Source organism: Drosophila simulans, chromosome 2L (assembly GCF_016746395.2).
Source record: "Drosophila simulans strain w501 chromosome 2L, Prin_Dsim_3.1, whole genome shotgun sequence".
NCBI lineage: Eukaryota > Metazoa > Arthropoda > Insecta > Diptera > Drosophilidae > Drosophila > Drosophila simulans.
Genome location: NC_052520.2, coordinates 9,339,164 through 9,360,728, shown reverse-complemented (window position 1 = coordinate 9,360,728; position 21,565 = coordinate 9,339,164). Strand labels below are relative to the sequence as shown.

The 21,565-nt window shown below is 42.2% G+C and overlaps 7 protein-coding genes across 8 annotated transcripts; 1 reads left to right on the top strand and 6 right to left on the bottom strand.

Annotated features, from left to right (window-relative positions):
* Positions 1-254: 254 nt before the first annotated feature.
* LOC6731632 (40S ribosomal protein S28) lies at positions 255-747 on the bottom strand. The gene has a single exon (XM_002078736.4). The coding sequence runs from the start codon at positions 618-620 to the stop codon at positions 390-392; it is 231 nt and encodes a 76-aa protein (XP_002078772.1). The 5' UTR covers positions 621-747; the 3' UTR covers positions 255-389.
* A 14-nt stretch (positions 748-761) lies between these two features.
* On the bottom strand, positions 762-2,212 carry LOC6731631 (cytoplasmic dynein 2 light intermediate chain 1). Its single transcript, XM_002078735.4, has 2 exons — positions 1,950-2,212; positions 762-1,729 (listed from the first exon to the last, which is right to left on the bottom strand). The coding sequence occupies exons 1-2, from the start codon at positions 2,151-2,153 to the stop codon at positions 827-829; spliced, it is 1,107 nt and encodes a 368-aa protein (XP_002078771.1). The 5' UTR covers positions 2,154-2,212; the 3' UTR covers positions 762-826.
* A 257-nt stretch (positions 2,213-2,469) lies between these two features.
* LOC6731629 (vacuolar protein sorting-associated protein 54) lies at positions 2,470-6,240 on the bottom strand. The gene is made up of 2 exons (XM_002078733.3): positions 5,745-6,240; positions 2,470-5,381 (listed from the first exon to the last, which is right to left on the bottom strand). Exons 1-2 carry the CDS (start codon positions 5,930-5,932, stop codon positions 2,747-2,749), a joined length of 2,823 nt encoding a protein of 940 aa, XP_002078769.2. The 5' UTR covers positions 5,933-6,240; the 3' UTR covers positions 2,470-2,746.
* Positions 6,241-6,555: 315 nt separating this feature from the next.
* Positions 6,556-9,033, top strand: LOC6731628 (alpha-(1,3)-fucosyltransferase B). Its single transcript, XM_016178587.3, has 4 exons — positions 6,556-6,932; positions 7,206-7,612; positions 8,077-8,254; positions 8,316-9,033. The coding sequence occupies exons 1-4, from the start codon at positions 6,699-6,701 to the stop codon at positions 8,829-8,831; spliced, it is 1,335 nt and encodes a 444-aa protein (XP_016024312.1). The 5' UTR covers positions 6,556-6,698; the 3' UTR covers positions 8,832-9,033.
* Positions 9,000-9,841, bottom strand: LOC27206676. The gene is made up of 2 exons (XM_016182482.3): positions 9,272-9,841; positions 9,000-9,217 (listed from the first exon to the last, which is right to left on the bottom strand). The coding sequence occupies exon 1, from the start codon at positions 9,684-9,686 to the stop codon at positions 9,273-9,275; it is 414 nt and encodes a 137-aa protein (XP_016024311.1). The 5' UTR covers positions 9,687-9,841; the 3' UTR covers positions 9,000-9,217; position 9,272.
* A 26-nt stretch (positions 9,842-9,867) lies between these two features.
* Positions 9,868-10,859, bottom strand: LOC6731627 (fat body protein 2). The gene is made up of 2 exons (XM_002078731.4): positions 10,453-10,859; positions 9,868-10,393 (listed from the first exon to the last, which is right to left on the bottom strand). The coding sequence occupies exons 1-2, from the start codon at positions 10,774-10,776 to the stop codon at positions 9,947-9,949; spliced, it is 771 nt and encodes a 256-aa protein (XP_002078767.1). The 5' UTR covers positions 10,777-10,859; the 3' UTR covers positions 9,868-9,946.
* A 494-nt stretch (positions 10,860-11,353) lies between these two features.
* On the bottom strand, positions 11,354-21,239 carry LOC6731626 (L-ascorbate oxidase). 2 transcript variants are annotated; one of them, XM_016179848.3, is made up of 5 exons: positions 21,098-21,239; positions 16,826-17,188; positions 14,223-14,404; positions 12,072-14,156; positions 11,354-12,006 (listed from the first exon to the last, which is right to left on the bottom strand). In XM_016179848.3, exons 2-5 carry the CDS (start codon positions 17,037-17,039, stop codon positions 11,602-11,604), a joined length of 2,886 nt encoding a protein of 961 aa, XP_016024308.1. In that variant the 5' UTR covers positions 17,040-17,188; positions 21,098-21,239; the 3' UTR covers positions 11,354-11,601. The 2 variants fall into 2 exon arrangements, with proteins under 2 accessions (XP_016024308.1, XP_016024309.1); XM_016179849.3 differs by having other exon boundaries at positions 21,110-21,239.
* Between the last annotated feature and the right edge of the window lie 326 nt (positions 21,240-21,565).

The following is a 21,565-nucleotide window of genomic DNA, read 5'->3' as shown; positions in this document are numbered from 1 at the left end:
AACGGCTTGGAGCACAAGCTCCTCAAAGGCGCGAGCGAGCTGGGGAGATAGAGAGAGAGAGTGAGCACAGATTCACCCTTTATAACGGTACATTTCAAGACATATGATTGACAGTTCGCCAGCCTGCATCCCTGACATGGCGTTGCCACCCTGTGCAATTGTGCTACCCTTAGTTTAAAGTTTACCGGTTAATTGAAAAGTAGCTATTTTAAAATCGTTTTAAACTGATTTTCGCAATTAGGTAATAAAAATAATACATAATAATACTTAATTTAATAGAACAAGATTAAAGCAGTGGTTCTTTTACTATATGGTCTTTTTTCTCCATTTTATTTAAATGGCGCTCAGCATTCATTCAATTCATTAGTTCCTAGGATCTTCGTGAATTTTTAGCATATACCTTCAAAGTTGCTGTTGCTCCTGCTCGAAGATTGCCAGGTCAACTCAGTGTCCTCGAAATCCACGATATCTCCCAGGCGCACAGGTCCCTTGACTGTTCGCATGAATTGCATCTTGGGTTGATCGACCAGCTGCACACGGACTTCGGTTAGAATGCCTCGGGCTCCAATTCGATTCAGAATTTTTATGACACGAGCCTTGGAAGCGACAGGTTGGGGCATATTTTTTGACTAAGGCTTAAGGCTGTGGTAATGAATGCTGAGTTTTTTGAATTTCTACTTTTAGACCTAAAATGAGCTCCTGACACTAAAAGTACAGCTTTCTGAATATACATTTAGAGGTATCTAATTTACAATATCTAATGACAGTTTAGTTTTGGATTTATTATAATACTTTGAGGTACACATTGCATAATTCCAACAGCTTATTAAGTTTGAACACTTTCGAACTTTCCGCGCAGCAGGACATCCCTCATTAATCCTGCCAGTTCCTCGTTTTTCTGCGATCGCATCTCATCGATGAGGGACTCCTTGAAACCTGGGTCCTTGGCCGGATCGGTGGTTTCTTGTAGCTTCTGCTTCTCCAGCTGCAGCTGGGGTACTTCCACTCCGAATGTGGCTCCGATTCGCTCCACACTTTGGGCGCCAGTATCACCAATTTTCGACCAACTGTCCGTTCCAAACCAAATGCACAGTGGTTCATTGAAGTCCAGGACATGGGAGCGGAATGGATGAGCAGGACTGCCAAATCCCAAGTGGTTGATGGTGTCCCTCAGGACCTTGGCCAGCTTGGGCATCTTCTGGGAATAGAACAGCAATGCGCCACCTATGAGGTGGGCCATTGATCGCAAGCAGCGACAGGTGTGCTTCCTGATAACAGGATCGAAACCAGAAAACACATCGTACTTCCCACCGACAATAATCACTGGAAAGGGCAGTGGGTCTAGTTTCTCCACATCTTTGTTTTGCTGACCCACTCGCTCCACTGTTCGTTGTTCGAGGATTTCCCTGAGCTCTGGTGTTACCTTTTCCATCATCTGTTGCGCCGTATCCCTCAGTCCCTTGTATGCGCACTCCAAGTCCGTCCAAAATCGCTGTGGCTGGGAGAGATCTAGCATTAGGACGACGGCTAGTTGCTGCAGACCATGTGTCCGCATGGGTACTTCCAGCAATTGCTCTGCATTGTCCAGGGAGCCCAGTTCCCAAACATTCATCACCTGCGGTGACTTTCCGCTGCCAATCCGTCGTCCAAAGCTGTACTCCAGTGCTAGAGTTGGACGCGTTGCATGTTCCTCGCGATCAAAAAACTTATTAATGGCCGTCGTCTTGCCCTTAAATATTAAAAAATACAATATTTTTGATATGAAAATATTTAAAGTTGTAAGATATGTAAATGGCTTGTTTGTTTTAAAGACCTTTTATAAAATTAGTTTATTTCGAATTATTTTCCTCTATATACATATATTGTTTCAGTCCTACATTTTAGGAAGGGTATTTAGATGTTTCGAAATATAATTTTAAGTTGTTTTATAAGTTGCATCCATTGCTTACCACACACTTGCTTCCCAAGACAAGAACTGTCCGCTCTTTGGGAGTCGTTGTGGCCTCCAGTTGTCGAAGTCGCTGCTGCTCCTCCGCCAGTCGACCGGCGATGTCCTGAATGCTGGGCGTGGCATTATCGCCGCCCTCGTTTTTCTTTACAAACATTTTTTGAAGACGCTGGTGCAGGCTGTGAAAGATTAGCGGCAAGCGCATCGCAGGAAAAGGGAATTAACTAAATACTGCGGTTTGTTTTGCACTTAAAACGGTTGCTACTGGCAACTGCGACACAGTGGCAACTCTGGCCGATATCAAACTGACCGTTAGTTTCACCCCTAAGTGGCATGCATTTGAATATACATAATAATAACTTTGGTTTTGGATTTCCTTTATTTATTGGTTGTCATCTGATTAAACATTTAAATAAAAATAATCTATAACCATTTCGATGAGAAATCCAGCTAACGATCATAATAATACTAGAAAAGGAACAAGTGAATCTTTTACCGCCATTGAATTGTACGCATTGCAATTTTTTGATTATTTTCTGTTCTTTAATCATAAGCCTTTCACTGACTTTAAGCTTAAGTGTTAAAAAAGTACGCAACAAAAGAGATACATTTCCAATTTTCTTTTGCTATAGGGCGGAACATAAAAGTACAAGCAATGTACAGTGGCAAACAAGATAGACTGAATGGACGTGACAATCGCTATTGTATAAATAAAACAAGGATAACAAACAATGTTGACGAACTAGGCTGGGCGGTCGGAGGATTTCCGCGGCAACCATATGGAATACTTCGGAATGCTCAGTAGAGCCAGATCTCCTCCAGAATCCCGTTGTCTAGCTGCTCGGCGGGCAGGGCTTTCAGTGTGCGCAGCGTCTCCATGTAGAAGGTCAGCTCTGATGTCACCACCCCGTGCTGCGGACCCCCATTGTTGTTCACATTCAACTTGAGCAGTTGTTCCCGCAGCTTGTCTTTAAAGTTTCGATGAACAACGCCGTAGATTTCGTGTATCTGTGCCTCCGGCAGCACACCGGCGATGGCCTCGTGAAGTTTCACCAGGTGACGCGAGATGTGACGGAATGTCTGAGAAGGTATAGGTGGTCTGGCTTCCCAGGCATCCAGTTGAGCTGCCAATCTCTCGGATACAATTCCGTGTATCTTATTCTCGATCTCCTTGATGTGACCTTGGTAGTCCCGCTCGATGGTTTCGTATCCGCTCATCGCTTGGAAATGCTCTTTAAGTTTGGGCAGTAGCCAAAGAACTAGTTGCAGTGCTCGCGAAACCAGAGCCAGGTTGGTGCTCGTTATGGTTTTTAGCCCAGCCACTCGCATTGCTCCTGCTCCGATAATCAGTTGGCAGCTTCTTGAGTTGAAGCAGCGCAGCAGGTCCACCACATTCCTGGCGTGATAGCTGGCTAACAATGGCAACCGATGAGCACTACAACCGTACTCATACAACATTCGGATGAGCATTAGGGAAGCGCTGACCAACGTGTACGGTTGTTTTCCTTCCACCAAGAGCACTGGGTTGCCTGTTCCATTGCTTATCAGATTGCCCATCTCCGGTTTGGCATAGTCCCCGGCGGCCATACGTTCGATTATTCTTTGAAACTCGTGGGGAATGTCTACTTGGCGCCATCGCTCCTGATCCAGGAGTAAGGACAACTTCTGCTTTCGTTCGGAATGGAATCGTTGAGCGTATCGGGAGGCTTGGACTTTGAGGGCCAGCTGGAGGGGCACACTGGCCACTCCACAAATGCTCCTTGTTGTCTCGCCAAACTGATCCACAATCTCAGACAGTTGGAAAAGCTCTTGCTCACTAGCTGAGCTCCTTTCCAGGCTCTGAGGGGACACAATGTTGGCACAACGCTCATGGCAGTAGTGGCAGACGGCTTGAAGGAGTTGTTGCAATTGGTTTTTTAGTTGCTCATGGTGTCCAGGACTCAAAAAGGCTTCTGAATCTATCAGATTCACTGCGTCCTGGGCTCCCACAGCTGCGTCCGCTGTTTGCTGCATTATACCGACTACAGTTTTGATTCTTTCGAGAATGGAAACCAAAGCTTGGCTGGAACGCTGGAGCAGAGCAATCCATTCGGGAAGGGTGAGCTCTAAAGCCTGCTCTCCGTGGCCCGTTAAACTGATCTCCTGATCGCTGTCACTCCGCGCCAACACCTCAATCAGAAGCTGTTTTATGATGGCTCGAATGGTGGCAATGGCTTCTTGTTGGTAAGCCTGGACAAAGGAGAAGTTCTGCTTGCGCAACAGGCCCATCACAATAGCTACGAGTTTATCCTCCTCGGCGCAAACGCTGTCGGTTTCCCGGAGGGCATCCGTTAACGGTCGATTTAGATCGGCAGCAGCATAGCGTTCGAATTCCGTGGTAAGCATTTTGTCAATAAGCTTTTCCATTTCACTGAGCTGCATTGGCAGGTGCTTAAAGCAGTGAATGCCAAGGAGTTCGGCGGAAAGTATTTCCTGCGTGGTGCCTATCAAATCCAATGCTGCCACATAGTCCTGGGTGCCCAGTAGGAGCTGCAGCATCGGTTGCGTCTTGTGTACGGTGGCCATCAGTCGGAGTTTATCTAGTGTGAGGTTATAGTGCTGTCTTCTTTGGGCGAAACGCAGCACTTTGAAGCTGTCTACAACCGAGTGGCTGTGGAGTTCGGCCAGAGCTGCCCTCAACTGACGTACTTGGTCTGCCGCCTGCTCCATCTCAGCCAAGATCGCATGCTGCGTGGTCATGGCATGAAAGAACGCAGCCGATTTCTGCGATACCTGTTGCGCTATTTTAACTTCCACCATGTCCAGGTAGTGACTCAGCTGTTCCTGCAGCTGACGCCCAGTTTGCTGATGACTTTCCGGACTGGAAGCCGATGTTTGCATGTAATTAGGAAATACCTGTTTAAAGGTTGCCGGGTGATGAAGCTGCAGCTGCGATTTCAGAAAGATCTCGGGCACAGAACTCAAGTGTGTTGGTGTCTGACCACCACTTCCCGGTCCAGGTGCTCCTTGTGCTCCATTCTCCAGCGGTTTATCACGCTCCAGTTGCTGCTGCCGCCGCTCATGCCAACGATATCGCTTCCCTATGCTGCCCAGATACACGGAAAAATCCGCATGGGTTATATCTGGCAATCGGGGTGATGGAGGCACATGACTCCGTTCCACAAAATGCTCGCCCCACTTTTTGGTAAACAAATTGCTCTGCTTTCCTCGCGAGGGATCGTTGAGCACCGCTGGCAGGTTTTGGGCTGCCGAGTAGACTCCCCATTCGGGAGGCATTTCGCGCGTGTGCTGATTGACATGGTACTTGGCGACGTGGGCGTCGTAGTCGCGATCTGAGACTCCGTCCAGTGGAAGCGAGGCACATACTCCATTGAAGCCATAGCGGCACACGAATGAGCCACCCTCCCGGGTACAGTGACGATTTCGCAGGTGACTGTAATGCGTAATGAGAGCATTTATTAAAACAGCTTTAAAAGATCTGAGTAACATTAATGATTCAATATTCTACTAAATTCCAATTGAATTTGCAACCCATTCAATTATCTTTAAAATTACATAGTTACACAGAAAGAAGTTATATTGTTTTTCGGTCGCACTTTTGGAAAATCTCAACGTTACATCTCGTTTGTGAGTTCGTCTGTAGCTATACAATTTTAATTATTTCTACCTGTCTGTGCAATTTACCTGGCATTTATCGTTTCAACTCATACATGCATATAAAGTTAAGATAAAAATGGTATTGACTCGTAAGGCTGCTCAAAGTTCTAATATATGGAAAGATTTGGACGGCACTCACTTGACGAAGTCGCTGATGCTCTTGAAGTGCTCCCGGGTGCAGTAGTAGCAGCTCTGCCAGCTGGGCGCCACTCCTCCGGCGACTCCACCGCCACTAGCCGTCGATAGCTTTCTGATACCCGAGTTCCCTGCTGCCGGTCCAGTATCAACGGACGTGGCGGCACCTCCGGCGGATCTTGTCGTGGCCATAACACATGCTCTGCGTTTAGAGTGCCGCACCGTATGGTTTCCCCGGTGGTTCACCTGCTCCCAATCGTTGACGTGTTATGTCAATGTTTGTTTTCTACCTTCGCTCGTCTGCCTTTCTTGCCAGATGTTGCATTTTGGTCGCTCCGCAATAAGTCCACTTTGGTTGGCTGTTCTCTAGCCTTGGAATGGGCACATTTCGTTCGATCTATGCGTGTTTCTGTTGCTTCTGCGGTCGCTTAATTGAGCAATTGTAAGTGGAACAATATTATGACGAAGTGCAGTGTTGTAAAACAGCGGCGGACTGGATGGCAGCTGGCCAGGGCTGGAAACGGTCAAGCGCTCGATGCTGCTCGAAATTAAAATATGTAAGTCATTAATTTTAACAGAAAATAAAAATAGTGGTATATGCTTAGTTTATTTATTTAATCTAATTTTAAAATCTAGAACAAAAAATATAAAATTAAAAGGAAATTTAAGTTGAATTATAATTATAGGTTTTTAATTATATTAAACATTTATATAAAACTCTTTTATTTTTTAAATAAAAATGTTAATTCAATTCCATGGCATACAATCGTATCGTGCAAGTCGTGTCTCCAAAATACACACGTTACCCAACACTGCATCGGAGCTAAATCAGCTGACGACTGACAGTTGAAATTGGGGCACTCGAGCGAAATTGCGGCGCACCGGCTTTTTGAATCTTTTCGAAGTTGTGCAGCGAATAATTTTGATTATCTAGCTACTAAGAACTGCAAAGATAATCATGCGACTGGCACAACGTTACGGGATTGCACTGGTTGCGCTGCTACTGGTTGGGGCGACCGTATTGTTCTTCTGGTCGGAAAATATGATGATCTTCGACAACACCCAGTTCAACAGTCCTGTGGAGCTGGTCTGGTGGTCCAGGGATATGTCCTGGAATTACGACGAGCAGCGCCAGTGCGGAATTCATACTTGCCGCATCACCAACAAGCGGAGCCGCCGTCCATTGGCCCGGGTTCGTTTCAAATGCCAAAAGTCTAGATTTCTTTTTGTTTCACATCCGGCAGAAATGATAAGAATTGGATTGGGGATAATAATAATGTAGGGCTCAAATTATTTGATATACTGTGCCATTGTTCTGTGAATAATGTAAAAACATAGCTTAGACTGATTCTAACTGAGAAATGCATAGAACTACAGATAAATTCGCTTGCTTCAGTAAGATATGTAATTGTAGATTCACTGTAATTTGATATAAGAATAATGGAGTCTCTTAAATTTTTCACAGGGCGTCCTGTTTTACGGCTCAAACATAAAGACGGGAGACTTTCCCCTGCCTCGGAGCAAGCACCAAGTCTGGGCCCTGCTGCATGAAGAATCACCAAGGAACACCCCTTTTGTGTCCAATAAAGAGTTCCTTCGCCACTTCCACTTCACATCCACGTTTAGCCGCTACAGCAACTTGCCGCTGACTACGATGTACTTGCCCAGTGGCGAGGCGCTCACCTCGAAGGATTACTACGTTACGTTTGGCGGCAAGTCGAGGTACGGATACCGTCCACCCACATCGGTGGTGTTCCTCCAAAGCGACTGCGACACGATGTCTGGAAGAGAGGACTACGTAAAGGAACTGATGAAACATCTTCCGATCGATTCCTACGGCAGCTGCCTGCGGAACAGAGATCTGCCAGAGAGGCAAGTAGGCTACTCCATTTGTGTCCTATTTATAATCGCAAACATTTTACTCACTCATATCAAACACACATACTACATCACTTGGAACACTATCCTTCTAAAATTCCTTTGCCATCATGACATCACCAAGTGCCAACGAGCTTCCCAAGATCTGTTGTGCAGAGTGCTGGGTGCAGTTGTACGGCTCCCTGCCGTGTCGCCATTGCAATCCTCAAATGGGCAACGTTTCTAACCAACGAATCGCACCCAGAGAATGCTGCTGTCATCAGGGAAATCATAACAATGTACAAGAACCTACTTTCTGTGATGACGATTCAATAATGGAGTCTCAAAATAGTTCCAACTATTCTGACCAAGATAGCAGCGGAAAATGCAGATGCAATTCATGTCGAGCTGGGAAAAACTAATATTTAATTTGCAATCGAATCGTAAAAATTGTTCAATGTCTATTGATTTTGTTTTAGCTTGCAGAAGGATTACTTGAATAATCTATATTCACCGGAGTTGCTTCGTTTCCTGTCCGAATACAAGTTCATGATTGCCATTGAGAACGCTGCCTGTCCGGATTATATTACCGAAAAGTTTTGGCGTCCTTTGATAATGGGAGTAATTCCAATTTACTTTGGCTCACCCACCATAAAAGTAAGTTCATATTCCAAATATAATTTTCACAATTTCAAATTACATTCTACAAACATTGCAGGACTGGGAACCGAATAATAAATCTGCAATTTTTGTAAACGACTTTCAAAATCCCCAGGCATTGGTAAAGTATCTCAATAAGTTGGCGGATAACCAAGAGCTGTACGATTCGTACCGCCAACACAAACTAAATCGGCGCAACCCCATTTCCAACAAAAAGCTGCTCCACAACCTTGTCACGCGCCAGTACCACATGGGTGATTCATCTCCGGGAGCATCTCTCTTTGAGAAGTTCGAGTGTGCCGTGTGCTACCATGTAATCAACACGGCCAGGAACGTGAGGGCCGACTCGCGTCATTACAACTGTCCCCTGGAACCGGTGTATGCTAAGATGGAGGGTCAGAAAATTCCTCAGAATGTCGCGGATTGGCGAGCCGCGATGGAGGTAGGCCAGTGCCAAGCTAAAATACTCGATGAGTTCTTCCGTCGAAACATCGGCTTCAACGATGCTGAGTTTGATGCTGAGCTCAATCGGCGGATTGAGGGAAACAATTGCAGTAATAGTTCCAATACTTAATTTGAAAAATACGTTATGCTGTAATCATACAGATTTTGCCATGTGATAATAATGATAATAATTTACAATAAGCTGCCTTTTCTGGTATTTACAATGTAAATATACCTCACACAGGTCTTTATTTTCCTATTCAATTTAATTGAAAACTCTTGTACACAGTATAAGACAATAGCTCAATAAATATTTTATTTATAAGAGTCAATGATTCTGATGAAAGACTTAAATTTCCATTGATTCTTCTTCTGGAGGTTCCCATTTCATTCATTCATTCATTGCAAATGATTCCAATGATGGGTACTTTGTTCTCAAAAGAAGGCGCCTCTGTTACATCTTTCATCTCTACTATGCAAGGTTGGAATGCGGTTCCAATATCGTACGTCAGATGCCTAAGAATAAAAGTTTCCGCTATAATAAGTTTTAATTGCATTATAATTACTTACATTACTGAATTACAGCATTTATCGCAGCCTTTTCGAACTTTCGATTCGGTTTTCTTCCTAACCTGATCATCTCTCTTAGAATGACAGCCTTATAGAGAAAGGGCTCTGAAGACATCAATAAAATTTGTTTCTTTACAAACGGAGTGAATGGTTTTTTCGTAGATGCTAGAGACCTTTTAAAGCCATTAATTAGCTTTCTGTGAGAACTATTCCTTTTCCTTTTTATTTGACTATGCCGTTTTCGAAGATTGCTTATTTTTGAGGTCGGAGCATTTGAGGTAACGTCCTCCAAGCCACAAGAATTCAGTTTGTCCTGAACCTCGTTTTGAGAAACTTTGAATAGGCATCCTTTTGTGGAAACTGCGACGCCACAGCTAATGCATCGACTTGTATATGGAAACGTATAATTCGGCATTGTTAAGTTGCAAATTTTGAACCAATAAAAATATATAAAAATATTTATTGGTAGTAAGACGATCTCAATGGAAACACAAATTTTGTTAGATTTCAGTTCTACTCTCTACACAGAATCGTTATAAAATACTTGCTGATAAGAAATATTTGTAAATGGTTGCTAGATTAAACAGGAAACCAACTGCGAGGCTTAATATTTCCATATATTTTTCAAATGATTAAACATAACACACACATTTAATAATCGCTCAACTAAGCCATTTACATCTGCCAGTGCATCGTGGGCATAACCTCCTTCAGCTGGCCCATGTTGACAATCCACATGCTGCCGTTCTTCATCATCTCCATTGCGTGGATCATTTGCATGGCTGCCTCCTCGGGCATTTGGCGCTTGGCGCTCTCGATGGCCTCCACCATGGACTCGGAGTGGTGCCAGGTAACGTTGTCGCGCAGGTTCATCATCATCTCGCTGTTGGTGAGTCCGGGGCACATGGCCATGAACATGACGCCGGTCTTCTGGTAGATCATTTTGTCGCCCATGGAGCGGGTGAATCCGAGGATGCCGTGCATGGCAGCGGCGTAGACGGCAAATGCGGGCGCTGGTTCCAGGCCATAGACAGAGGACATGTTAACCACCATGCCACCCATGCCCATCTGTGTCTTGTCCATGTAGGGGATGGCCATCATGGTCGAGTGGATCATGCCAGTCTGAGGGAAGGTACTATTAGTTGAGATACCAATCAATAATTTAATTATCTATTCCTTACCAGATTCATGCCCATCGTAGTCTCCACATCCTTGTCGAGCAGGACACCCTCGCCATTGATCATCACATCAATGTGTCCCATCATTTGACCCATTTTCTTCATCGCCTGGTCTATCGACATCCTTTCCATGAGGTTCATTTGCATGAAGACCACTTTCACGGACGGATTAATGGCCTGCAGCTTCTTCATCATCTCAACGTTCTCCATGCGATGCATAATGCCCATCATCTTGACGTCCTTCTGCATCAGCTGCATCATCATCTGCCATCCAATGCCGCTGAAGCTGCCCACGTAGACAACATTCTTACCGGTCCAGTCAAACATTTTTGCTTGGGGTTAAGTATTTGGGGTTTAGGTGGCTTGGATTGTGATGTGATGAGTGACTAACTCTGTCTGATGTTAAGCTAGTAGGTGGCTGCTCTTATATAACACCACCAGATGCACCGCTTCCAGATGTCCAGCGCATTTAATATAATGACTTTATTCGAATTGCAATAACATCGCCATAATTTCGGCTATCTTCACCGGGTCAACGGGTGAAGATCAGGTCCCTGTCCATTCCTGATACTTTGAGTTGGAAAAGACGACAACAAGACCGCCACCAGCTGTTGCCAGTAGCGACCAGATAAGACAGCCATCGACGACGAGGGCGTTGGCTGGTTCAGCTGATCTCCAGCCACCTGACGACATATCAATCTTTCGACTGGGTTCCTCATTATAAACTTGTAGAATTTGCCGAATACATTGTTGCAATAATTAGGAACATTTGCATCAGATTTATTTTACGTTCTTTATATATATTAAAGTTAAAATTTCATTTTCAATATATATCTTTGAGAGCATGCAAATTTTACACTCATGATTATAAGTTTCTACCTCTTCATTACAAACACCAAAAATCTTACAAAAACATTTATATATTTATTTAAATGACTTATTTAAACATTTTCTTAGACAATCACAGATGCTTATGCTACAACGATGCGAATATATGTATATGTGTGGAATATGTACAGGTGCCGGACAACAAATATATTTCTACATCAATCAAAATCAATTTGATCTACACGATCTTTCCTAATCTTCAATAAATAATCTCTAAATTTCGTTTGGCAAGTTTGGATTGTGCTCTCTTTTGAAGGCCTGCTCTTATCGATAGATTTTCACTAGCATAAAACTTATCATCAATGTAATCAATGTGGGTTCCAGACCCGATCCACCGCCTCCTGTATTTGGGGGAGTAGCTGTTATGGGCTTGCTGGATCCCGAATCTTCCGTAGTTCCTTCATCAGATCTCATGTCTGGATTGTAATCTCCGCAGGTGGGAAAGTTCTCTGGCACCGGAACCATTTGATCGTCGTTACCCACTTTGAAGACCAGAGCCATACCGATCTCGGCATGGAATTCGATGTGGCAATGGAAAAGCCAATAGCCCGGATTAGAGGCCTCGAATCTGATGATGGTATAGCCTCCATCTGGAATAGTAACTGTATCCTTCACGGGGGGATTGTCCAGATTCCGCTTGAGTAGATTGAACTGATCCAATTGTTTTATCTTGAGAAGATAAATAGTTACAGGTTAAATAAATATGTTTTATTTTCATTGAGGAAGTTACTAACCATTTCAACGGTGACGTTCTCGCCCAAACGCTCCAATCCCATGACTCTGAAGGCGTTTCCATGCAAATGAAAGGGATGATTGGCATAGTATTGGAATCCCTCATCCACGATGATCATCTCGACCACGGCGCCCAATGGTACCTGCAGCACATGATGACACTTGCAGAACTCCTGGCGACAATCGATACCCTGATCCATTAGGCTCGTTTCGTTACAGAAGTCCGAGTCCTTTAGCTGACTTCTCGAAGGTAGCATTGCTAGCGAAGGAAACTTTAAGGTAATATGATTCAGTTGAGGGGTGTACAGGCGGTTCTGCTGGGTCATCTCCATGTCCATGGCATAAAGATCTTTATCGTGAAAGTCGGGGTTATTCTTAGTATAGAAATCGTAGTAGATGAAAAACTTGTAGTCCGCTTCCGGTTTCAGTGTATCGTGATCGATGCCCGAGACATGATCATAGATGGGCAGAGCCCTCATTTCTGCAACGGTTTTGGTGTCCGGGTAACCAGGGCCCCGGTTCATCACATTCAGTTCAATGCCCTCAGCCTTGTGGCCGTAACTCAATTCCGCAGTAGGCTCTTCATCTGGAGCTCCCTCATAGCGAAGGATGGCCACTTGAAAGGCGGAGGTAAAGACTTCGCTGCAGTCCATCAAACCCTTAAGTCGAATCCAATAGTTTCCCACCTCGAGATTGGCATTGAGCACAAAATCAAATCGCTCACCGGAATAGGTAACTATAGAGCCCACGTCCATTGCCTCAATATCAAAGCCATCCGAGTTTATGGCTGTCAAGTTATGACCGTCAATAGAAACCACAATCGGACAGTTTAGATATTCCGCGTTTATAATCCTGAAGCGGTAACGAAAACCTCTTCGCACTGTGTAAATCTGATGGGGAACCAGTTCCAAGGGTATCTCATTCAAATTACCCCTCTTTTGGCGGGAATTCACGGGAAATAGTTTGGTGGTATTAGTTTTAGCCAATCGAGCTTGTCTCGGTAGTGTCTGAACGAAGTCCACCTGGGACTTGGGCAATGGCTCCACGGGTTGGGTAGTCCTCTCCTCAGCTCTGCGATGAGCTTGCTTCGCTTCCGCCCAAATGCGATTGTAGTAACGTCCCTTGCCGTTAACGAGCAGGTTGTGGGGCTTATTATCACCTCGGGAGTGATGATGATAGGAAAATATGCTGGCACCCGTGTCGTGTATCCAATCCTGGACAATCATCACATGCTCGCTGAGGTCAAAGTCGTAGAGTCCTCCGTGTGGTTCGGCTGTCTTTGGTTTTCGGATGATCAAGGCACCGAAAACTCCATCACCTCGCTGCATGCCAGTGTGCGAGTGCCAGAAGTGAGTGCCGGAGAGATCGGCTGGAAAGGAATACCTGAAGGTCGCATGTGGAGTAATTGGACACTGAGTGATGTGAGGTACACCATCCATATAGGGGGTCTTCTTCTGGTGCAGACCATGCCAGTGAATCGATGTGCTCTCACCCAACAAATGATTCTTCACATCGACCACTATTTCATCGCCCTCACAGACTTCAATCGCTGGTCCGGGCATCATCCGATTGACCACAGTGATACTACGCTCTAAACCATCGCCCATGACACAGTGTGGTCGGGAGCAATCTGTAAGATTCCGTGGGCAATCGTAGCAGGCTTTGGAAAAGGTCTGGTACCATTCCACCACAAACTTGTAGCGACAGGTCATGGGTTCGGCTCCCACTTGGCAATCCCGATTGCAGGGATGGTTCCGATACCATTCGGCTGTCCAAATATCATCTGTGCTCTCCGCTACATTGTCCTGCAGCTCCTCAATCCTGGCCGTTTGGAGGGGCCTGCAGTAGGGACAGCAGTTTCGCTCCTCCAATCTTGAAGCTGGACAATCTTCAGTCAGAGCCGGACAATTTCTCTTGTATGTATTCATTACAATCTGTCCATTATCCAGACGTCCACATTCGATGAGCGTGCAATCGGCATCATTGTGCCATGATTCACCCACCGCATACAGGGTGTGGTTGTGTTGACAGTGAGTCCTTACACACTCCCCGCAGCAACTGCCTTCGACACTACGCAGCTCGGAACCCTAATAATGCAAAGACACAAGGACAGGATGATAATATGGCAGGTATAGGACTTGGTGGTCACTTACCACTTCACAGTAGAACTCATTGCAATCGACTTGGGTGACCACAATATGCGCCTGTGGATCCTTGGCCACACCAGCTGCACAGGAATACACCAAACATGGATCCTTTGAGGCAAACCACACTGCGCCAATCTCCTTTCGATAGGTGGTGTTGTACTCCTGATACAGGCAGATGGTATTATCATCTAAGTTAAGAAAAAATTCAATAATTCTATTATCAAAATATAAAACACAATTTCCAAAGTACAATTTTTAAAGGATAATAACATAAGAGGATGTTCTTTTAAATGATTTGTAACATTTGAATCATTCCATGTTAAAATTTTTTCAAGATCTTATTCAGCTTTGTTCTTGCTTACCCTGGTAAACAATTGCTTAATCTCAAGCAAATATAATTCACTGGGGGTCATAATCAAAGAAAGCCGAACAAATACAAACAGTTTGAGACCAAAACACTTTCTTTAGTCTTTTTTTTTTTGCGGCTTATCACGCGCCTGAGATTTGCAATTTATAGCTCACTTAATGGAATGCATGGCTTAGTTTCACACTTGGGTATTCCCACATATGTACTGATTTCAAAGACCTATTATTAGTTCATAAATGTTCACAACGTGTGCTAATTGTCTGGCCCCAGGTGCCTTGAACTCTGAATCACATATATTGGTAGACATGTGCGAATAATAATGAAAGTGAGAATTACTATGGATGTTATGACTTAGTTCTCACAATACAAGGCAAACCGGTTCTTCAGGTATATTTTTAATGTGTGCATTGCATTCCAAATTAAATTATTGTTAAATATTACATTTTGTTTTCATTATTTTTTTTTATGAATTATTTTAAATTGGCAGTATGTGTCAGCTTATGTCTACTGAAATTGTTAATAAATATTTTCTTTCAACAGTTTCAGATTAATTGTATTCACATTCTCTAGCAAAATTAAATAAATATTATCGTCAAGTGTCGACACTTGTATGTAAATTAGTGCACAAGCATTCAAGAAGGCAATAAAGTGCACATAAAATGCCTTCAAGATCCGGATCAACGGGGACAACCTGGCCTATAAGGTAGTGGATTATAATTTTCCCTTCGCCAATGCGAAATGATTCAGCATGAGCTTGCTATTAGATATTGTCGGCGAATGTATAGAAAATTTCAAGTGTTCGCTTAATCTTCATAGACTCCGCCATAGGCTCATAAAGATTTCTGGTCATGAAAACGGTTTAACCAAGTTTAACAAAAGGAAAATATTTCGTAGTTCTAATCAACAGCGCGTAGCAATGAAAACAATGGCCATAGGCCAATCGGAAAATCACTGCTAAAAATACACTCACATTAATAAACAATTGACTTTACGACACGGAATTGTGATTAAATACCAGATAAGCTGATAAGCTTGTTCAGTTTCCAAGAAGCACTATTTGAAAATGAAAGAAATGTGATATTTCATTTTCGTAATGTACGTGTAATAGCTGTCATCACCTTAACACCTTTTTAATTTATTACAATCTGAAGTTCGCGTGCTGTCAATCTAGTTTAATAAATCACTCAAAATGTTACCTGCTCATTATTTACATGTTTTGCTTTATAATTTATAGGTACAGCTTACAAAAATTTGTTGCATATCTTTTGAGATGCTGTTCAATAAGAGCACCGACTTTAAAACCACTTTAATAAGAAGACACATTATTCATGAATGAATCAACAGTTTGGATGTGGAGTGAAATATGAGCTCTAGGCATATGGGACTTCGGCTCATCCAGATCCTGTTTGGGATTCCTTATATTTTGCCCTTTTTTCCAGGAGAAAAGGGAGACTGGGCGATGTCAGCAGCTGTTTGGCATATAAATTATATTGCGAGTATATACGACTGCTGCACGTACATCGCACATATAGCCAACTCCGTTAGGCGGATGTCTGTCAGTTGAGCATTAAGGCCGCGTTTATTGACTGCTTTTCGGCGAGTGAGTGTGTGTGTTTGTGTGTGTGTGAGAGGGGGTGGGGGCAGCGGCACTGGGCTGCATCGTTTATTGGCTCGTTATGGCCATTATTATGATTGCCTCCCTGCCTGCCAGCCGACATTTGTTTTAACCATCAAGCACTCGCTTGATTATTTGCCGGACTTACGCAAATTCACATGCCAGGTGGGCAGATACTTATTTTTCGCATGTGAGTGGCAATCGCTGTTTACATTGTCTAAAGGAAATACACTTGCATGTACACTTCAGTTTTGCTTGGTGTTAATGCTTATGTAGGCATTAATTTGGCCAAGGTCGTTGGGCGTTAATTGCCACGTGAAGCTTCTGACGCTTTACATGGGCCTCAAGTTTAATGGACATAAACGGTAGTCGTGGGTAATTTTCAAACAATAAGTCACAAAAAGCTTGCTTTAGTAGAGTTAAAAATATGAATTTCAAATATACATACAAATAGTATATCCAATAAATTTGTCTAAAACCTTCTCGTAAAAAATTTAAATAGGCTTATCAATTATAATTCAAAATAATTTTATGTATCTGACTAATCAGAAAAAAAATGTATTAAACAAAAATCAAAATCCAAAATTTTCAAAAATCAGATTTTTTATATTTGGTGCATCAACTCACCTGCTGATTCGCCTACAGTTTGCAAGCCACTGGCGTAGCTCACAAACTGCAGCAGCGCTGTTAAGAGTACTGTTATCCGAGCTAACTCTGCTAATCTGCTGTTGACAACCGGCATTTTGCTGTTGAATCTGCTTGGCCTTTTCGATGTTTTTGTTTGCGTTGTTGTTGTCGTTGTCGGCTGGCTCATTTGGTCATAATTATGGCTTACGCTCATTCAATTTGAGGTTATTGTTTTGGTTTTTATCACAATTGTTGCTGGCTGGATTTTATTTTTTGTTGGCTTCGCTTGTCTTTTATTGAATATTTTCGGAGCTATTTTGTATGGTTATGCGGAAGTTGTTGTTGATTTTTACCACAAATTGCCTGCAAATGGGACGTATGAAATAGCCATTGACTATTATTAGTACAAATTGTGGCTTCAATCACACTTAATATTGTTATTATATGTATTTATTCAGCTGGTGACTCCGGCATTTAAATTCGAATTTTATTGGAGTACATATTTCTTATTGCCCAATTGAATTTGTCTTGTTTGGCAGATGGTCTTGTTGTTTGTTAATAAAACGAGTTGGTCTGGTGGTAAAGATGTTATATTATTTTTTATTGGAGTCAATTCTGATGTATGCATATGGCAAAAAGAAAGGCGTTGCTCCGTTTCAAGGTAAGTTAAGAGTCTAAAGAGCATTAATGATTGTGAAAAAAGTTGAAATGAATTCAAATATTTTAAATATTTTTTTTAGTTTTTATATATATATTATATATTAACACAGCACTTTGATGCATTTATAATAAATTGATTCTATTATAGAGCTTTTAGTTATTTCCATTCAATCCTTATTAATTTCCCTGCTTAATCGAATTTCATCTAATAAACACTAACAATTACACAAATGATGTTTTCCTTCTTATTGCCAAACACAATCAATGGAAATATTCTCTAACCCTATAACCACATTAGCCTGGCATCCTGTATTGACCTCGTCGCCCGAAAGAATGGAGCACGCACATGGCCCAAAAGGGCAAACATATGAGGGTATATATTGTATATTAAGTTAAGTATGATTTACGGCCCGACTGTAAATATCACTCATACGCTCTGTGGTGCTGGGCGAGACTGGTTGGCTATTGCTTTTGGTCCTATCAGCACATGGCCAGCAAGTTGAATCGCCGGCTCAACTCAAGACGGTCACACACACTCACAAAGCACGTACGAATTTAATTAATTAGCACGCTGTTCCTTAAACACACACACACACACACACACACAGACACATACACAGGCACACACACACAGGCAAAAGCTCACGTCCGCTGTCCAGAAGCCAAAGTCCGTTGGAGCCTCACACATAAAGAAAACTGCGCATAAATTATGAAAAGCAAAAGAAAAGCACAAACGGTTGCGGGGCGGAAAATACGAAAGAAATGACTCAAGACATTTTTCATATACATCAAGTTGTGTTTATGCTTCAATTTTCTTGGCAGAATGCTCAATGCGGAAATTATACTTCAAAATAGGGTTTATTGCAACATTCAACTGGTTTGTTTCAAGTAAATAAAATTAATATTATCTTTATTAATTGGTTTAAGAACGGTTTCATTTATGTATATTATTCAAGTTTATATTTCAATCTTACTTTAATACTTTTATAGAGTATTCATACGTAAGTCAATGAAAAATGTGCAGAACTGCCTTCATTGTCTATCCACTTCGTGCTTTTTGGCAACACTTAAAGCATCTTGAAGATTTATGTGCTGCGAGTACCTTAAGGGCCAACAGGATCTAACGCACTTCCGTTAATTAGGAACTAAGTACCCAGCTACATGGCACTTTATTTAAGTCAAAGCAAAAACAACGTTAGAATCCCCAAAATTAAAAACCTATTAAAAAGATCTAATCACTTAATGAGCCATAACATTTTTTTATAAACTGTGCTGCTAGCCGGAACTAAAAGATTAATTAGTGATGGAGTCTTGGCTCGGCTAAATGAGCAATAAATCAACTTTCAATATTATTTGTTCGATGTTGGATGCTCACTTATTTCTAATTACAAATCTTAAGTGAATCTGATCGGCATTTATGCGATATGAGTCAATGGATAGATGTCTGGTTCTTTTTGACAAGTGTACAATCACTTTAATTAACATGCCTCTTGGATTCTGAAGTGCAAAAGTCACATGGGATGTCGGATTACTCATATGGGTTAAAGGCTTAGATTTGATTCGAGCTGTCAATAAAAATCCCACAGGGGTATTCCCGGAAAACATACACATTGAAATGTAATTTTACTCTTTTCATTTTCGATGACTTCATTGATATTTATTTATTCTTTTTGCATATTTCATTTTAGCGTAGGGTTTCTGTTCCACTTGAATGACTACGATATCTGGAGATCCCCACACAATTTACATTTTAGATCTTGAGAAACTAGAACAATGAAAACATTAGGTGACGAAACCTAAGGACAGAATTCCCCATTAATTAATTATTAATTATTTACACTGTAAGGTTACTTTATTAAATTGAAATATTTTTTATTTAAATATAAACAAAGTACTTGACAGAATTGTACACTCACAACCAATGGTATTATTTTCCCAAGTCTTTCATTTTTTGTGAATGCATTCTGTTGTCCCTTTTTTTACCCTTCACTAAAGTTAATCAGATTAAGTTTTATTGTTCATTTATTTGATGGCCAATTTCTTTCTACCAACATGAAATTTCTCTGGCAATCAATCAGAAAACGATGTTATGCAAAGTTTGCTTTTATAATTTTTTTGCCTCGGAATTTTGTGTGGTTTTTGTTGCTGTATGGAAAGGTACTACCAAATCACACGTTCGTAAAAAGTTGCATAATGCCCAAAATGTTTTTCGCTTCACGTTTTTACATATAATTATCGGGCTTGTTTATTGTAATTTGATTTGATTTATTTAAGACCCTTTTTATGCGAGCATCTCCACTTATTTTGACAGCAATTAGCTGATGCTGCGCCAGCTGCTTGACCGCATTTTCGATCATTTTGTTGGCCATATACATATATACATAGTATGTTGGGGTAGGCAACGAACGACCAAGTGAAATGCGATAAAATCATGGCAAAAGCGGAGATGGAGTGGAAGATTTTTAATCGGCTTATCTCAGGTCCGGCGTTACGATGGCCAATTGGTGTTCCCGTTTTCTCCCTGGGAAAACCCCCCACGCATGAACTTTGAGCCGGGTTCTTGCCAATACACCTCCAATTCCAATTCCAAGCCATGGTCAGCCGGTTTGCCCGGCGAACCAGTCTTTTCCCAGCTATTTTTAGTTACAAGCCACAACCAAAACAAAAAAACGAAATCAAAACAAACTTTGTTCGTTGCTCGAAGCGAGCTACGTGCCGACTTGAAAAAATGAAAACAAATGGAAAACAAAAGCCCAAACCTTTTTTTTTTGTTTGCTTGGAATTATTAGGAAAAAAAAAAAACATTCGGCAGTAATTTATGAATTGCGAATCATGATGTATTTCAAAGATTAATCTTGAGGGCCTTTTCTTGCTGCTGATTAGAATCTCTACGGGTAAATGAATGGAGCAATTATTTTTCGTGTTGCTATGCCTGACCAGTCAAGAAACAATTTATGGTGGTCTTCTCAATGTCAAGGCCGTTTGTAAATGGTCAAGAGGCGGAGGAAGTGGAAACTGTTCAAGCGTCGAATGGAAGTTTCCCATTGTTTGTTGAAACAAGAAGCGAAACACTTATTAAGACCAGGTTATTAAATCAGGATAATAAAAAAGTTGTTTTAATCTTATGACATATATTAGATCAGCTTAAAATGTCTCACTTGCCAATCAAGCAAATTCCTTCAACAAATTCTTCTTCAAGGCTTGATATTTTGATATTTTGAAAACACATCAATAAAATGCAATGATTTCATATTCAAAAAGTAAGATTTCGCCACAATTTTCATCGGTGATAATACGGTTGTGTTATATCAAAGTTTCTGTTTATAAAATGTTTATGGAATACACTTAAAACATTTATGGGCTACGTGAATTGTGTTAGTCGGTGTGCGTTGAAGTTCGGGCTCGCTGGCCGTTTTATCCCAGCAAGTTAATTCACTTATCACACGACTCTGGGCATTATGATGATATCACAAAATACTATTTGCTTAGCACCGACGCGACCGAATTTTATTGCCTTCAGATTAGGGTCTGGTTTGTATTTCGTTCGGAACCCAATCACTCAAGGAAAAGTCAGGGGCAAAGTCCTTAGAAAAACTAGGGATATCTTCTTGCCGTTATATTAACCATCTGCTAGAGATGCGCACCGCTCGCCGTTTGAACCACAACTAACGCGATTCGAATGCAACTAAGTCGCTTTTGAAGATAGCCAACGGCGCGCCGAAGAAAACGCGCTAAAACTGAGTGTGATTTTAGCCCAGTTCGACCCTTTTGGCCCGCTCGTTGCGACCGCTTCGGCAGGTGATAACGGCCCGAAACGATCGGCTAAGAGAGAGCCAGGTGGGCGATCGTAAGAGAGGCAGAGAGTGTGCGCGCGCTTCCGTCGTCGTAATTAACCCGCCGTTGTTGGCCATGTTAACAACTCGGTACTAGGCATTCGGCTAACAGAGATCTCGTGCGGTTATCTCCGTTGATTGGCCAAATGTTAAGAGCTCCTCTCAGAAGCTGCCGACATCTTGCTTCCGTGTCTTGATTAGAATTCGACACATTTCTCTACGCCTGTATCACCTGGTGCTACTCCCC

What these genes read in the sequence shown, in the direction of transcription:
- LOC6731632 (XM_002078736.4), bottom strand. Translation starts at nt 620, where the DNA reads ATGCCCCAACCTGTCGCTTCCAAGGCTCGTGTCATAAAAATTCTGAAT.
- LOC6731631 (XM_002078735.4), bottom strand. Translation starts at nt 2,153, where the DNA reads ATGCGCTTGCCGCTAATCTTTCACAGCCTGCACCAGCGTCTTCAAAAA. An exon ending in TCTTGGGAAGCAAGTGTGTG is followed by an intron (nt 1,730 to 1,949) that starts GTAAGCAATGGA and finishes TTAATATTTAAG; the next exon opens with GGCAAGACGACGGCCATTAA.
- LOC6731629 (XM_002078733.3), bottom strand. Translation starts at nt 5,932, where the DNA reads ATGGCCACGACAAGATCCGCCGGAGGTGCCGCCACGTCCGTTGATACT. An exon ending in AGCATCAGCGACTTCGTCAA is followed by an intron (nt 5,382 to 5,744) that starts GTGAGTGCCGTC and finishes TACGCATTACAG; the next exon opens with TCACCTGCGAAATCGTCACT.
- LOC6731628 (XM_016178587.3), top strand. Translation starts at nt 6,699, where the DNA reads ATGCGACTGGCACAACGTTACGGGATTGCACTGGTTGCGCTGCTACTG. An exon ending in GCCGCCGTCCATTGGCCCGG is followed by an intron (nt 6,933 to 7,205) that starts GTTCGTTTCAAA and finishes AATTTTTCACAG; the next exon opens with GGCGTCCTGTTTTACGGCTC. An exon ending in TTGGCTCACCCACCATAAAA is followed by an intron (nt 8,255 to 8,315) that starts GTAAGTTCATAT and finishes CAAACATTGCAG; the next exon opens with GACTGGGAACCGAATAATAA.
- LOC27206676 (XM_016182482.3), bottom strand. Translation starts at nt 9,686, where the DNA reads ATGCCGAATTATACGTTTCCATATACAAGTCGATGCATTAGCTGTGGC.
- LOC6731627 (XM_002078731.4), bottom strand. Translation starts at nt 10,776, where the DNA reads ATGTTTGACTGGACCGGTAAGAATGTTGTCTACGTGGGCAGCTTCAGC. An exon ending in CTACGATGGGCATGAATCTG is followed by an intron (nt 10,394 to 10,452) that starts GTAAGGAATAGA and finishes ACCTTCCCTCAG; the next exon opens with ACTGGCATGATCCACTCGAC.
- LOC6731626 (XM_016179848.3), bottom strand. Translation starts at nt 17,039, where the DNA reads ATGAGCGTAAGCCATAATTATGACCAAATGAGCCAGCCGACAACGACA. An exon ending in ATGAGTTCTACTGTGAAGTG is followed by an intron (nt 14,157 to 14,222) that starts GTAAGTGACCAC and finishes TTGCATTATTAG; the next exon opens with GGTTCCGAGCTGCGTAGTGT. An exon ending in AGAACGTCACCGTTGAAATG is followed by an intron (nt 12,007 to 12,071) that starts GTTAGTAACTTC and finishes TATCTTCTCAAG; the next exon opens with ATAAAACAATTGGATCAGTT.